The 13,885-nt window shown below is 50.3% G+C and overlaps 2 protein-coding genes across 15 annotated transcripts in view; one reads left to right on the forward strand and one right to left on the reverse strand.

The window, feature by feature from the left end:
* The window catches only part of MACF1 (microtubule actin crosslinking factor 1), a 340,889-nt gene extending 333,404 nt beyond the window's left edge, over nt 1-7,485 (reverse strand). For all 14 annotated transcript variants that reach the window (XM_061412434.1, XM_061412419.1, XM_061412433.1 and 11 more), the window contains exons 1-2: nt 7,433-7,485; nt 3,879-4,149 (exon numbers count right to left, since the gene is read on the reverse strand). In XM_061412434.1, coding sequence (XP_061268418.1) covers nt 3,879-4,098 — 220 coding nt within the window. In that variant the 5' untranslated portion in view covers nt 4,099-4,149; nt 7,433-7,485. The remainder of the gene's footprint in view (nt 1-3,878; nt 4,150-7,432) is intronic.
* On the forward strand, nt 5,831-7,841 carry LOC133245229 (basic proline-rich protein-like). Its single transcript, XM_061413177.1, has 3 exons — nt 5,831-5,952; nt 6,324-7,381; nt 7,483-7,841. The coding sequence occupies exons 1-3, from the start codon at nt 5,831-5,833 to the stop codon at nt 7,839-7,841; spliced, it is 1,539 nt and encodes a 512-aa protein (XP_061269161.1).
* Nucleotides 7,842-13,885: the final 6,044 nt, after the last annotated feature.

A 13,885-nucleotide genomic window follows, 5' to 3' on the forward strand; every position in this document is an offset into this window, starting at 1 on the left:
AACAGAGAGCTAAAGGCTCCGAAGAGGCAAACTCCACTAGATCTTTGTCTTTGCTTTTTTCTATAGCTCAGGATTGTGAAGCCTCTCCCAGAGGTGACCAGAATGACTCTCTGGTGAGTCTGGAGGCCCAGTCAGCTATTTAGATTGTAGCCAGCAGAAAAATCCAGCTGGCCTGGTTGTCAGGTATTGCCTAAGGGAATGGAAACAGCAATGTACCTGGAGTTAGACGATCTGGGTCTACTGGTCCTGTGTGACTCCAGGCAAGTCCCTTAAATCCTCTGGACCTCAGATTCTAACATGGGTCCCACCTAACGTGCTGTTATCATGAAATCTCTATGATCAACAGAAACAAGGTTTTCTTGTTAACGACTAATGTTCTACTTTGGTGTGGCTGGGCTTAAGGAGTTGAGAATAGGTAGGTATTTCTCTCTAGCAAGGTAGAGAGAAAGAAAAAAATGGAGGGAAAGGATGAGGACGGGGAGAATTGGTTATAGCATGTGTGGGGCCCCTAGAACCTGTTCTGATTTTGTAGACTTGAAATCAGCAGTTTTGTCAGCCCAACATGCCTCTCCATCTGACATGTGTCATCATCAGGGGTCCCCCATTCACCTCTCCAGCATGAGGGAGGCCCTGAGACCCGTGCAGCGCGCCGAGTAGGCCAGGCACCGGGGCAGTCTGTATATTTGGTGAGACTGACTCTGACACCCCTACTTTGCTTCAGAACCCAGGCCCACAGGGAGGAGGAAATTACACAGGCCTCAGCTGGCTTCCAGGATAAGATTGACTTCATTTCCTCCCCGAATGTAAGTTCTAACTTCAGAGAGCTTCAGAGCACACAGGGTCTCCCAAACGTGCCCTTCCCACCCTCACAGGAAGCAACTGCCGGAGAAGGAAGGCTGCCTTCTTAATTACTCTGGTAGAACCCCCACCATGCTCTGAAATCACAGGAAGATTTCAGCCGGGGCCCTGAAGTAGCAGTCCCGCCTCTCCTCCGCTGCCTCGCCTCTCTCCTGCTAACGAAACACGCCCAACTGCAGCACACAAGTTATTTTTAACCACGGCACAGTCTCCCCATTTTCAGCCTCACTGGCCCAGCCCCCTCCCCAAGACAGTCACGTGGCAATGTCAGGATGTAAAGAAGATCAGTCCCAGTGCCCGAAACAGCACAGGGCCTGCCTGTCCCATGGTTCAGTGGACCCAGCAGCACCCTCAGGGATTGAGCCCCCTTGAGTCCATTTCTGTTCTAGACTCAGAATGCTAAACAGCAGGCAAATCATCCCTTGGGGCTCTTCAGAGAAGCCTGGGAGGGGAATTCATCACAAAGGAATCTATAAGTACAGTCATCCCTCAGTGTGTGCAAGGGATTGGTTCCAGAACGCCAGGAGGTACCAAAACCCACAGATGCCCAAGTCCCTTATAGATCAGTTGATATGATACAGTTGACCCCCCATATCCGCGGGCTCCACATCTGTGCACATGGGCGATAGAGCATGGGGCTAGAGGGTGTGAGGAAGGGAGAAAAAGGCCTCTGCCCTGCTGCCTTCAGAGGAATGAGGGGTTTGAGCGTTCAGAGGCCCCTCGATGAGGGCCCTTCAAGGCTAGAAACAAATAAACCCCTCCTGCATCACAGGGACAGCTCTGAAACTTCACTGACTGATGCCATTGTCCCAGAGGTCTTGAGAAGGACCAAGGAGTCCTTCCTTCAAGGGCTTCCTACTGCCCACAGTCAAAGTCATTCAGTCGTGTCTGACTCTCTGCGACCCCATGGACTGTACAGTCCATGGAATTCTCCAGGCCAGAATACTGGAGTGGGTAGCCTTTCCCTTCTCCAGGAGATCTTCCCAACCCAGGGGTCAAACCCAGGTCTCCCGCACTGCAGGTGGATTCTTTACCAGCTGAGCCATAAAGGAAGTCCAAAAAGGGGTTCAAACTCTCCAGCTTGTCTTCCAGGTCTCCTCTCTTGAGGCTCAACTCCTCTCAAATCCCATCCTGATTACTTGAGCCCACATAGCCCTCTCCCTGTCGAGCTTTCCATTACAACCCACTGCCTGTTCCTGGATCACAATCTGTCACATATTATCCTCTCAACACTCCTTGCCTTCATTCATTCATTCAATACTGGTTGATCTCCAATATGCACAAGGCTCTGTGCAAGGAGCTGGGGGTAAAACCATCAAGAAAAAAAAAATCAATGAGACAAGGTCTGGAATTGTTCACAGTCCTAAGGGAGTGATGGGCACCCCATGGGATAACTGCTCTACTGTACCAGGGAACACAGAGGAGAGAAAAGCATGAATACAAGAGCGGAGGAGGGAGCTCTGGATACCTCTGGGGCAACAGGGACAGAGGAGGTGGCACTTATGAGAGGAGGGGGGCTTCCACCACCTCGCAGAGAAGAAAGTTCAGGCGTGGAGGTCTGATCTGTGGGGGTCGAGGAACAGCTCCATGTGGCAGGGTACCTGGGAGTAGGGGTAATTTTGATGGGTGTCTGATATAGCCTTTATCCCACAGGGATGAAGAGCCAAAGAAGGTTGGTAAGCAGCTGAGGAACAGAATCAGGTTTGATTTTTGAACAAAATACTCTGCCAGTCATGTGGAGGAAATGGGGCAGGACTGGAAGGAGGAGAACTATCAGATGGTGTTTGGTGGTACAGGTAGAGACGATAAAGTGGAGGCGGGCAGGGTGCATTGTTTGAGGGACGCAAAAGAGGGAGCAGGACAGGCCTTGGTGATGGATTGAAAGTGGGTGATGTCACTGAATTCGCTGCAGGCACTGCTTTGTCTGTCTTTCTATCTGCACTCTGGCACCAACGCCTCCTGAGAGGCTGAGCACAACCCACGGAGGCAGCTCCGGATCCAGCCTTTGGTGGAAGCAGCAGAGAGAGCGCTTCCCCTTTACTGAGCCAAGAACCGTGCTAAGAGCTTTATATACATTTTCTCCTCTAATCCTCACAAGAGCCCTGCACAGGAAGCATCCTCAAGAGGACAAAAGTGAGGCTCTGGCAGGGGTGAGAGACTTGCCCAGAATCACACAGCTGGTTGGAGGTGGGGCCACAGTCCAGCACCTCCCCTCTCTGACTCCAACATCTGGGCTGGTGACCACTGCCCTGGCAACAGTTCTGCTGCTCAGCAAAGGGGCAGTAGCCCCAGCTTTCACTCTGCAGAAAGGGTAAACAGGAACCACATTTTTAGAAGGCAATGTGAGTGAAACTGCCTTCTCCAAGGACTTTATTCCAAGGAAGTAACTCAATGAAGTTAAATGTTTTGATTTATAAAGATGTTTAATGCAGCATTGTCTATTGAAAATGAAAGTGAAGTCGCTTAGTCGTGTCCAACTCTTAGCAACCCCATGGACTGCAGCCTACCAGGCTCCTCTGTCCATGGGATTTTCCAGGCAAGAGTACTGGAGTGGGGTGCCATTGCCTTCTCAATTGTCTATTGTGGCCCCCCCAAAAAAGAAAAATGAGTAGGATTTTTAAAATCATGAAATATTACACAGCCTTTAAAAATGGTAACTATAAAGCCTGAGATGTCATATGGAAAATCTTTTTGATGTAGGAGTGAGTAGAAAAAAATCAGATTCACTATGGCACATGAGCCATGAAGGCAGCTACATGGAAAATACAACTGCATGGGGACCAAGGTAGGGAAGAAGATGAAAAAGGAAAACGGGTCTCATGTTAGCACACTGGGATTAGGAGTGGCGGACTTTCTTTCAAATTTTTCTGTAATGTCTTTTCACCATCTTTCCAGTAGTAATAACTCCAAACTGGACTCCAGCTAGCTGGCTTGTCGGAGAGCCCAGGGGAGGGCCCCTCCACCATGCCACCCCCAGCCAGGACACCCACAGCACCCAGCTCAGTCCAGGCCTCTCTTACCGGCGACTCTGACCACAGCACGCTCCGCAGGGTCCAGCACCGAGTCCTGGCTTTTCCGTTTTTTCTGCTCATGCAGTGGCAGGTTCCAGGGTAAGGTATCCCCTGGGGGACAGGGAGACAGGCTCCCTGACCGCTCACTCCTGTAAGACCGCTCACTTCGACATGACCGCTCGCTCCGGCATGACCGCTCACTGAGTGTTTCTTCATCTGAAGAAGACATGGCCCAGGCCGGGGCTGCAGCTGGAGGGCCTGCAGCCCCTGGAGAAGTGATCTGTAGGGGAGAGGAGAGCACGTGAACAGACGGAAGGGGTTGCAAAATGAATGCTGGGACTCGGGAGGCAGAGGTTCTAACCCTGGTTCTGCCACTGACGTGGTCTCTTTACCTCTCTGAACCTCAATTTCCTTATCTGGAAAATGGGGATAAGTATCACGGCAAAATTAATTCATGGGGCTTGGGAGAAATCACCTGAGGTAATGTATGTGAAGGTGTCCATAAATATTAAAACACTGTAAAAGTTAACTCCTACTGGGGACATCCACAGTGGTCCAGTGGTTGATTCTGCACTTCCTTGGCAGGGGGCACAGGTTCAGTCCCTGGTGGGAACTGAGGTCCTGCACCGTGTGGCCAAACAAACGAACAAAAGTTAGCTGTTAGCTCCTATTACTAGTAAGCACTATTTCTGTTACCTGGTACTTGCGAAGGATTAAGCTTACAGGTTTCATGGATAGAAATATCTGGATTCAAGTTATTTGTTGTTATTCAGTCGCTAAGTCATGTCTCACTCTTTGTGACCCCGTGGACTGCAACACGCCAGGTCTCCCTGTCCCCCACTGTCTCCCGGAGTCTGCCCAAGTTCATGTCCGTTGAATCACTGAGGCCATCCAACCATCTCATCCTCTGTCACCCTCTTCTTCAGCCTTCAGTCTTTCCCAGCAAGTTCTACCACATCATTTACTAGCTGTTTGACCCTGAGGAAGTCACTTAACGTCTTTGAGCCTCAGAATCCTCATCTACAAAAGGGGGATGTAAGAGCAACTACCTCACAAGGTTGTTTGCATGGACTAAATGAGATCTTGCAGGTAAAGTGCTTAACAGAGTCCGGTATCCAATAAGCACTTCACAAACATCATCTATTATTACATTCCTGTTCTACTTAACTCCCGGGAATGTTGTAAAGATAAAACGGGGCAACAGATGGGAAGTATTTTCAAAAAGCTAAAGCATGATCTCAATGTTAGGCATGATATAAAGCATGGGTTAGAAAAGGCAGAAATTCTTGATTTCTCCTGTACTGCCTCTGGCAAATATATTTTTTAAAAGTTTAAAAAGTACTAAACTTGAAGTAAGACCGACCTAGGTGTAGTTTCTGGTTTGGCCACTTAAAATCGGTGTGATCCGAGGCAAGTCATTTCACTTCTCTGAAACTCAGCTTCCCCATCTGCAAAATGGGGGTAATATTTCAGCTTCTAAGTTGCTGTCTTAAGAACATAGCAAATGTAAAAAAACTGGCTGGTGCCATACATGGCACCCAAGGCATAGGATAAAATGTTCCTTTGCCTATTCTATTCCAAGGGGTTATTGTAGAAATAACTGGCACAGCATGGAGGTGGGGGAGGTGGTACAGAAAGTCCATTTTTCTGGTCAGCTTAGCTACAGGAGGGATCTGAGTGGAAACACAAACACTCTGAGGCCAGCTGGGCTCCACCAGCCAGACTGGGCAGGCTTCCCTCAGCCAGGTCAAGTTCACTTCCCAGAACCATCTGCTATACATGGCCCACCACCCCAAGGGCCTCATCAGAGCCCCTGTGGTACATGCCTTCAACCCCAAATCCAGTCCAAGCAAACAGCTCTCACTGGGGCTCCAGGGTCCAGGGAGGGCAGGAAACCATCGCCTTTCCCTTATGGGGAATACCAGCACAGAAGGCTGTGCTGAGACAGGGAGGTGGCCCAAATGTCTGGACACCATGGGTCTCTGGGCACAGCTCCTTCTGGATTCTGGGAATCTCAGCCTGGAGGCAGCAAGAGGCAGAAACCCCTCCTGGGTCACTGGCAGATCCCCATCATAGGCACAGAGTGAGGAGAGATAACAAAAGAAACATCAAATGGTGCAGGAGGCTTCTAGGCAGCCTCCGGCAGGCAGAAGAGCCCTGCCAGGGCACCTCCTGTGCCAGCAGCATTTGGGCCTTCTTGCCCTGGAAGATCAAGAAGGAATCCAGCCCCGGAAAGGCAGAAAGGAAAGGACCTGGGTCCTGGCACAGCCCTGCCTTTTATTCTAGCATGTAAGCCCCATTACCTTCTGGTGTCCGCCTCCATTTCCGTTAGCCAAGTCAGGTGCATAAGTGACCGCCCCCACCTCGGGGAAATTCGGGTCGTCCTTCCATCTCCATACTCAGCCCCGGGCAGGAAAACGCCCCTCCTCTCAGACCACCTGCTTCCTCCCCGAGACGCCCATTTTACTACAAAGGCCCGCTCAGCCAAGGCCTCCAGCCTGAGAACCGGTCTCTCCAGCTCTACCCGGGTCAGTCTCCAGACCCTCACAAACACCTGTTTGACCTCGCGGCTGTCGCCCCACCTCTAGGTCACCTGAGCCGCTCCATCAATTCCCCATTCCCGGGAGCGCGCGCCCACGCCCCCAACCCACTCCAAAGGTCGCAGGCCAGGTCGGCGACTGGCACCTCACCTGCAGCTCTCGGGTGGCTGGCCTTCCCCCCTCACCCCTTCCCCACGGCGGGGGAGGGCGCGCCAAGGGCCAGAGGCGACTGGGGTGGGCCCGCGTGCCCGCCGCGCGCGGCTGACAAAGAGCGGGGCCGCGCCATGCGGACGCGCGACCGGGGACCGATCAGGCGCCCCGGCCAGCGGCCGAGACCCGGAGCCCGGCAGCCACCTTCCCCGCCAGACCCTGCCCGCCCCCGCAGGCCTCTCGCCCGGCCCAGGAGGGCTCGGTGTCCCATTTTTCCAAAGAACACGCCTCCCTTTGGCCCGGGCAGTGCCCGCCGAGGGAAATCCCGGCGCGCGCTCGGCGATGCCCGCCGCCCGCCGCCTGGGCTGCAGGTGCGAGGTCCGGCCGGCCGCGATGCCCGCGCCTGTCAACCAGTCTTCCAGCTGCCGCCCGTTACCCCGGATCAGGCGCGGCCGCCCCGCGCGAGCAGGCACCGCACCCCGGCCGCCGCGGCGCACCCCGAGCTGACGGGCGGGGAGCCCGCCGCCAGCCCCGCGCCCCGCGCCTTACCCTGGGAACCCGTGCGGCAGAGGACCGGCGGCAGCGGAGGCGGCAGCGAAGACGGCGGTGGCGGGGCGCGCCCCGGGCAGGAGCGCAGCGGAGGGGAGCGCCGCCGAGCCGAGGGGAGCGGCTCCCACAATGGCCGAGCTCGCGGCGCCGAGCCCCCCGCCCCCCGCGCCCTAGCGGCGGCGGCTGAAGCGGAGCCGGCGCAGCCGCCCAACTCGCTCCCCCACCCCCGGCGCCGGCGCCGCCCCCCGCCCCCCGATGCGCGCTCCCCGCCCTGCACCCCACCCGAGGCCGTTTCCGCGCGCCCCGCACGCCCTCCGCACTGACCCCGCGTCCTGTCGCTGCCCCCGGGTCCTCTCTCTGGGTCCTTCCCCCAGTGACTCCTCCCCTGCGGCCGCTCCGCTCGCATCCCCGGGGCCAACTCACACCCCCACATTCCCCGCCCTCGGCTCCGGCGCCCTCTGTGTCCCGGCCCCGCGGCCGCTCGCTGACCCGGGCCTGGCTCACGCGGCCCGCCCCCTTGGAGCTCCTCATCCCTGGTCCCGGGGGCGCTCTCCCAAGCTGCGGGGCTCTCAGCCCGGTCCCGGGTCGGGAACCAGCCCGCTCCCCTTCCTGCTCCCATTTTTTGCCTGCATCCCGTAAACCCATCCATGTTCCATCTCTGCTCCTAGGGCTTCTGCTCCCCCTTCCGAGAGCGCCCTGCCGGTCCACTTACCCGCCGGGCTTCGGGAACTGAATGTAGGAGGGACCAGAAGGAGGCCCCGTCTTCCCCTCAGGGTGAAAGGCAGAGTGGAACCAGGCCCCAGGAAAAAAACTCAGACTGGTTTAGACAGCAGCCGCCGCCCCATTCAGAGCCTTGGAAGAGGCATCATCCACGGAGAAAACATGTTTTGAGCTCCTTCTGTATGCTCTACCTAATAATACGGTAAATAAGTGCCTTCAATGCTCTCCTAGTACAGATCCATGAATATGTCCAGAGAAAGAGGGGTATTTGCCTAAAGTCACTTCACTAGTAGGCTGCACAGCAACAGTTACCATTTGGGCGAGCCTCCTGGGAACAGTGCAAGGTGCCTCACCTGGGTCTCACCACAGGTAGTCCACACCATGCTGTTCATTCATTCATTCAACAACTATGTACCCCAGACACTGTGGCGAGTGCTAAGGATACAGTGATGTGTATGGTCGCTGTCCATTGGCTCCACTGGGTTAGCAGTAAAGATGGACAATTAGCTATAAATCATGGCATCCCATGAGGCAGTGTCAGGATCAATACTTCAATTTCTGGAGGTGGAAACAGATTAGATGATTTATTCAGTCATCTGGGAAGATTGTAGTCAATCCAAGACTGGAATCCAGTGTCTTCACACCCCACCTCCTGCAGTCAACTTACAGAGGATCTTGACCTTCAAACTGAGGAATTTGGTCTAAATTAGGAGGCTATGAGCTGCCCAGGAAGTTGGAAAGCAGAACAATGAAAGAAACCAAAGATGGATTCAAGATAGGTGTGGGTGGTGAGAAATGGAGTATTTCCTGCCATATCAATAAACAAGGGTGTCGCAATCATCATCAATTCTAGCCCTCCAGGGCAACCAGGGAGGAGAACAAAACCTTTGATGGCAGTCATCAGGCTGCAGCTACTCCTTAGGGTGAGCACTGAGGAAAACTACAGGATTTCTGGCCCCAGATAGCTAAGATGCATATGAAAGAAATGATTTCAGTCAGCCCAGACTCTTGCATCTTCCCATACATAGAAAAGCACTAAATTCCTTAACTTGAGATATCTGGTTTTCTTTCATTCATGAAAGTACTCTTGATGTTCTCTCAGGGTTACTTGAGATGCTATCTCCCGGCTTGAAGTCCTAAAAATTCCCGCCAAATAAAATACAACTCTCAACTGTTAGGTTGTGACTATTTTTTAAGTCGACAGTGGTTATGCTGGGAGACTACTGCAATGGTTCCAGCAAGAAGTAATGAAGCTCTGATCCTGAAAAGGGACAGTGGGGATGGGAAGGGATGTTTTCCGCTCACTGAAACCTTTTAGGTTCTTGTTTTCAGTCCCCCATTAAGAAGGGAAAGGAACTGTCATTTGCTAAAGTTTATTAAGGACTAGACAATGCTCTGGGTATTCTGTGTATATTATCTCATTAACTCCTCCCCATAACCTTGTATAGTAGGTATCTTTATTATCCTTATTTTACAAATAAGGAAACAGAGACTTTCAGAGCTTGTGTAACTTACTAAAGCCCACAAGGCAAACTAGTGCTGAGGCTTGGGTTAGGGCCAGGCCTGCCCCCAAAGCTCATGCTCTAACCACCAGTCTCCACTGTCTGCTGCCTTTGTCATTTAGTCACTCAGCATGTCCAACTCGTTTGTGATCCCATGGACTAGTCTACCAGGTTCCTCTGTCCATGGGATTTCCCAGGCAAGAACACTGGAGTAATTTGTCATTTCCTTCTCCCTTCCACTGTCTGAAGCCAAGGCAAAGAACCCAAGTCCTTTGATTCAGTCAAGTGTTTTTTCCCTTGAGCTACATATAATGTTTAGACTTGCAGAGAAAGGTCAGGAGTCCATAGTTGTAAACTACCCAGTTCCTGGACTAATAGTGCCAGTCCCCGTGTAGGATGTCTCTCCACAGAAGCCTGTAGAGGCCTCAGACTGGGAGAATTCTCCAGCCTGATTCTGAAGTTCCTTTATGCCTGAGACACAAAGCTGGAGAGGTGATAAAGGAATCGTTCTCAGCTTAGAAATGAATGCAATAGTCCTTCCCTGGTGAGAGCAGAACAGCGGTGCCAAGGGGGAAGACCAGCTGAATGCCAGAGTGTGGGGAGCCTGGGGATGAAGCTGAGTCTCCTCAGGGGCAGGATCTGTGGGCAGGGGCCTTGCGAGGCAGGGCCAGATGAGGGGAACCCTTGGGGAGGTCTGTCGAGTCCCTAGGATGCCTGCAGTCCCTGCCTCTCTAACTAGAGAACATGGCCAGGTTTTGCTCCTCTCCAGTCTCAGTGTCCTTTCCAAACCTGACCACCAGTCTTGTCCTGAATTATTCATGTCGTGGGCTATGAGAAGGTGGAGCTTCCAGAAGCTTCCGGACTCCGGACATTCGGTCGTGTCTCCCTGAGGCTCTAGTTCCAGCAGTGCTACCCTGCCTGGGGTTGAGCTGCTGGTGCCATGTGTCAAGCTCTTTGCAGCTGGCACCTGGCCAGTAACCTTGGGCTACTGGGCTTCGATTCATTTTAGCAATTTTTTGTTGAGGAATACTATGTGCTGGAGACAGTTTTGAGTACTGTTGGGAACACAGATGTGAATCCGATCAGGTCTTTGTCCTTGAGGAGTCACAGGGTGATAGAGGGGACAAGCACTTAAAAATGATTCCCTTCTGGACTTCTCCAGTGGTCCACTGGTTGAGACTACACACTTCCACTGCTGGGGACTCAGGTTTGATCTCTGACTGGGGAAGTTCCACATACTGAGCAGTGTAGCCAAAAAAAAAAAATTATTCCCTTCTATCAATAAAATTTCCTCTGAGTCTGATAAGTATTCTCCTTTACTGTCCTTATTTCACTAACTAAAGGTCTCTGCTAATTCCCTCCAAAAATTAGTGGCCTTGAAACTAGGGGACCTCACACCCCATATACTTGAGCAGGGTTCTTTCCTTGGAGGGGTGACGAAACAACTTTTTATCCTGTTTGGAGTCCTGAACTAGGTTCCCAAATTACTACTTGGGCCACCCGCTTTCCAGACACATCAGAAGAATGACATGTACTCTAACCTATCCATTCAGCAAACCCTCATTAAGCATCGACTCAGCGTCAAGCACTAAGATTTGTGCTGATTCATTTTTAAAATGAACCAGACAAGCATGGCCCCTGTCCTTGTGTTGCTCACAGTCTAGGTGGGAGATAGACAAGCAAAAGGACAGTTATACCTCCACTGATTCATGCTGCAATGGGGAAAGTACAGGATATACCCTGGAAGGGAAAACAGAGAAGGAACACTTTCTAGAAGCTCAAGGCCAGGTATTCTTATCAAGCATTTCATCTTTGTTCTTCTAGGTCTTCATGCCAATGGAAATTTTCACTGGCAAGTTTCAGGGAAAAGCTTGCTCTTCAACATTGACTTTTCCTTCCACTTTTGTCCTTTCTCCCCACCTGCTCCTCTGGACTCTCTGGAATCAGACAGGTGTCTGACTGAAGGTGAAGATGAAACATGAGCATGTGTAGAGGCTGGAGCCCTGTAAAGTCAAGTATCCAAACAGAGGAAATAGCCCAGAATCCCCAAACTGGGAGGGACCTTACAGATTTCTAAGCTCTGCTAAAATGTTCCCCCTCTGATCTTTCTCTGATCCCCCAGCCATACACAGATGACTTCCAGACTCATGTACCATCTGCAGCTTAGTTCTCATCTCTTTCCTCCTAGCTGCAGACTCATATCCAGTTGCTACCTTGACATCCCCACCCCTACCTGAGGCACCTCAAACTCAAAATGCCCCATGTGGAACTTTGATATCTACCCTGACCACCCACTAAACTGTTCCTCTCCAAAACTGTTCCAAACTCTCCGAAACTGTTCCAAACTCTCCAAAACTGTTTCTTATCTTGGCCATCTCAGAAAACAGCTCTACTACCTGCCCATTTACTCAAGTCAAGGATCTAGTAGTTACTCTTGATTTTTCTTTCTCTTATCCCTCTTATCCCCATCAAAAAGATCTGACAAGCTACCTCCAATAACGTATTCTGAATTCATTCGTTTCTTCTGCTTTTCTTTTACTATTAATGCCTTAATCCATCGCTCACCTGGATGACTGGGCTTGCCTTTCAAATCACCTCCGTTTCCACTCTTACTCCCACGCCCATTTCAATCCAAGAAGCAGCCAAAGTGAATCTTTTTAAACATAAATCATGTCATGCACAGTTCCAATTTGCACTTAGAATAAAATGGTCCATAACACTTTATACAATCTAGTCCTTGCTTAGACCTAATCTCTGGATTCCTTGGTCACTAGACTCCAACAAATCAGATCATCTTTCTCTTCCTTTAATAAACGAATCTCGTTCTCATCTTGGAGCTTTGCGGAACTGATCTGGTTGCCTACAACTATCCTCTGCCTAAATTCTTTGTATAACTGGTGTCTTTTTCATTATCCAAGACTCATTTTACAAATCACCTTTACAAACAGGCCTTTTTTGACCACCCATCTAATGTAGCCCTCTCATTTAAACCTTATTTTATTTCCTTCATAACATTTGTCACTTTTCCACCATCTTGCTTGTGTGTTTACTTGTTGATTTTCTGTCTCCTTCTCCAGGATGTTTCATGAGTGGGGGGACCATGTCTGTGCTCTTCACTGCTGTATCCCTACAGTGCAGGTCTCATGGTAAGCTTTCAGCATATATTTGTCAAATGAACAAAAGAATAATCAAATGAATCAGTGAAGTGAGGACAGCAGAGGAAGAGACTTATCATGAGAGAGATCAGTGTACAAAGACCTGAAGTTGAGAGGATAAGGTACACAGAAAATTAAAGAAGTCCAGAATAATTGACATGAAGAATGCTAGGGGGTAAGTTGTCCAAAATGAAGCTGGGGAAGTGGTTGGGAGAAATCATGTGGAATGCTGTGCTTTGAAATTTGTTCATCTTATAGCTAAAAGTTTGTGCCCTTTTACCAACCTCTCCCTATTTCCCCTACTCTCTAGGCCCTGAAATCACTTTTCTACTCTTTTTTTCTATGAGTTTGACTTCTTTATCTTCTTTTTTTACATTCTACACATAGTGATGCTGTACAGTATTTGTCTTTGTCTGGTTTATTTCACTCAGTAAAATGCCCTCAGGGTCCATCCCTGTTGTCGTAAATGGCAGGATTCCTTATTTTTCATGGGTGAGTAATATTCCCACATATATCATATATAGCAATAGATGAATGGATAAACATGATGTGATATCACACATTGTCTTTATCCATTCATCTATTGATGGACACTCAGATGGTTTCCATATTTTGGCTATTGTAAATAATGCTGCAACGAACACAGGAGTGAAGATATCTCTTTTATTTTCTATTTTCATTTCCTTTGGATGTGTACCTAGAAGTGAGACTGCTGTATTATATGATAGTTCTATTTTTAATTTATTTGACTACAACAGGTCTTAGTTGTAGCATGCAGGATCTTTGATCTTCCTTGCAACATGCAGGATCTTTTTTTTTAGTTGTGGCCTGTGAAATCTAGTTCTCTGACCAGGGATCAAACTCAGGCCTCCGGCATTCAGAGTGTGGAGTTTTAACCACTAGGCCACCAGGGAAGTCCCCCATTCTAACATTTTAAATAGGGAAGGACTTTGTCCTGTATGCATTCTAGAAAAAAAAAAAAAAATCACTGTAGGTACTGTAGGAGAATAGACTACAAGGAGGCTAAATTGAGTGTGAGAAAGCCACCAGTCAGTGCCAGTTAGAAGACATTTAAACATGTCCTGGCAAGACAAGCTCTTGGACAAGAGTGATAGTGGTGAAAATGGGGAGTAGTGCACGGAATCGAAGGCATACAGAATGGCACCAACGGGACTTACGGATGAACTAGACTTAGAGGCTGAGGGAGAAGGGATGCCAAGAGTGACTCCCAGGTCTCCGTCTCGGGCAGATTAATCGTGTCATTCTCCAAGGTTACATAGAAAGAAGAGCGGGTTTGGGAGAAAGATGCTGTGTTCATTTGTAAACATGTTCCCTTTGAAGTGTCCTTGGCCTACATACCAGAGATGGAGTAGTATGATGGAGTAGCCATCAGAGTCAAC

This window comes from Bos javanicus, chromosome 3 (assembly GCF_032452875.1).
Source record: "Bos javanicus breed banteng chromosome 3, ARS-OSU_banteng_1.0, whole genome shotgun sequence".
Classification (NCBI taxonomy): Eukaryota; Metazoa; Chordata; class Mammalia; order Artiodactyla; family Bovidae; genus Bos; species Bos javanicus.